The following is a 2,158-nucleotide window of genomic DNA, read 5'->3' as shown; positions in this document are numbered from 1 at the left end:
CACAGCTTGTGCCCAATTTTTATCCCTCCTTGCCCCTAATTGTAGCTAGGAGCCAGAAGTGGAACTCAACCCCAAAAGTGCAGCTTGGCACCAGGGCCACTGTACTTCCTTCCAAGTGTCCCGAGCATCGGCCCAGAGCTGGAATAACGTGATGGACGGACTCTAGTGCTCAGGGGAGAACGTGGGAGCTACCACTGGGCGGACTCCTAAACTTGCTCATGTGTAAGGAATGAATGAATGAATAAGGAAGCTGTGGGGTGAGGCTACTGCCAGAGTCGAGGCGGGTGGCCCACCCTGACTGCCCTTTGAGGATTCCTTAGGTGTGGCCCCTCCTTAGGTAATGAGTACCACATAGTCCCCTCCCTTGCCCCTCATCCTGCGAGTAATCTGTGCAGAAACAAGCTCAACCCCTCTCAGGAAAGCAGAGAGTGGAAGGATGTGAGGTCAGAAGGGAAAAGGCAAGTGGGCACGAGCATGCACACTCAGACCAAGGAAAGAACGAACCACACTGAGCAACAGCTGATTTTCTAGATGGTTTTTCTCAGGGGCTTCTAGTCTTGCAGCTGCCGCACGCTTTGCAGGGCCTCTGCACAAGCCCGGATGAGGGTACACAGCTGGACGCTGGTCTCCAGGGAGCTGCTGGAGCCCAGTTCAGCAGAGGCCCAGGTCAGCTTCTGCAGGAGGGCTGTCTTCGTGCAGGCCAAGACGTCTGCATTTGGGGGCACTGCAGGAGGGGGCGGCCCCTGGGCAGCTTTGAGCCCGGCAGCAGCTCCTTCACAATGCTCCGGGCGGGGTACTGGGGGCTGAGGGGCGGACCGAGAGCCTGAGGGGGGTTCCGAGGCAGAGGCCAGTTGGTGCTCCCGGGCTTGGGAGAGGGCAGCCTGGGCATTCAGAGCTAAAAAGAAAATTAAATGGAAAGGTCAGGAGGCCACTTTCTTTATTAACTGTTCCGTTCTTTCCATTTTGGAGATGTTTTCTCTCGCTCTACGACAACTCCGTTCTCTATTTTGTAGCACAATTATGTACTTCCCTTTTCCCCCCATCAAGACTGCCTGACTGAGTTCGGACTCTCCCACAATGTCTGGCACACGGGAAATACCCAGTCCTATTTCTGATGAATTCATGGCATAAAGTGCCCTACGCCCGCCCCACCCATTGGTTCCTCAAGCACTACAGGGCCTCCATCACCAAGCCTCTCCACCAAGCACACCTGACCCTCACCCGGATTATCTTTATCCACGTCTGAGTCGAGCTCCTGACAAGCAACGCAGTAGATTTTCCGTTGTTTGTCTTGGAGGAGGATGGTCTAGGGGCGAAAAGCACAACAAGCAGGTGAGACGCCTGGCGAGAGGTCCAGAGGGGAAGCATCGGTTTAAGGCTCCGTCCCCCAGTGGCCCCGCCCCGGCCTCGCCTCACCCCACAGTCCGAGCACGTCTCGCCCAGCATGCGGTAACCGCGCAGCAGATAGTCGCCCATGAGTCGGGAGATGCGATCCTGCCGCTCTCGTCGCGCCTGCAGGACCTTGGTCTCCGCCTCCGTCGGAGGCTCCCAGGTGAAATCATCAACTTCTGGGGGAAGAGAGGCACAAGGGGCCGGGGGATCCTGCCGGAGCGAGCTGCCTGCTGCACCCCGCAGCCACAGGCCCCCGCAGGCCAAGTCCTCACCGGCACCGTTCAGGGCCATGTTGCCGTTGTCTCCGCCCCGCTCGCCAGAAGTGACGCACAAACAGCGCGCCTCCCGCGCCCCCCGGATGCACAGGCTTCCCCCAGCACTGATAGCGGAAATGGCCTTTCTGGGCGGTTCTTAGACCCCAAGGTCTCCGGGTTGGGGTGTGTCTGGCCGCTGGCCGGGCCTGTGGGAGCTTCCGTCCGACGACCCCGGCCGGAGCCCCGGGGGCGGAGACTTCCGGCTGGCTGGGCTGCAGAGGTGTCTCTATGGCAACTCGGCTTGGGTTTTTCAGGATCCAGACGTGGCCTCGCACGGTTGATCTCTGTGCCCGCGCGGGTCGGAGGGAACCACTTTGGCTTGAAAAAACTCTGCTGGCCTCCGCTTCCCCTTGGAGTGTCCCGTTCAGGATAGGGCGGTCCTGGGGCGGGCGGGACAGTGACATCATCACAACAATCCAAACCCTTGACTGTGGAATCTGTTGAGACCCACA

General features: G+C 59.1%; 1 protein-coding gene across 1 annotated transcript; it reads right to left on the bottom strand.

The window, feature by feature from the left end:
* Positions 1-523: 523 nt before the first annotated feature.
* Positions 524-1,695, bottom strand: SSSCA1 (Sjogren syndrome/scleroderma autoantigen 1). The gene is made up of 4 exons (XM_006903508.1): positions 1,665-1,695; positions 1,417-1,568; positions 1,222-1,306; positions 524-895 (listed from the first exon to the last, which is right to left on the bottom strand). Exons 1-4 carry the CDS (start codon positions 1,681-1,683, stop codon positions 552-554), a joined length of 600 nt encoding a protein of 199 aa, XP_006903570.1. The 5' UTR covers positions 1,684-1,695; the 3' UTR covers positions 524-551.
* Positions 1,696-2,158: the final 463 nt, after the last annotated feature.

The sequence above is a fragment of the Elephantulus edwardii genome, unplaced genomic scaffold (genome assembly GCF_000299155.1).
Source record: "Elephantulus edwardii isolate Elephantulus edwardi_28Jun2011 unplaced genomic scaffold, EleEdw1.0 scaffold02870, whole genome shotgun sequence".
Taxonomy (NCBI): domain Eukaryota; kingdom Metazoa; phylum Chordata; class Mammalia; order Macroscelidea; family Macroscelididae; genus Elephantulus; species Elephantulus edwardii.
This window is presented reverse-complemented; position numbering and strand designations above follow the sequence as displayed.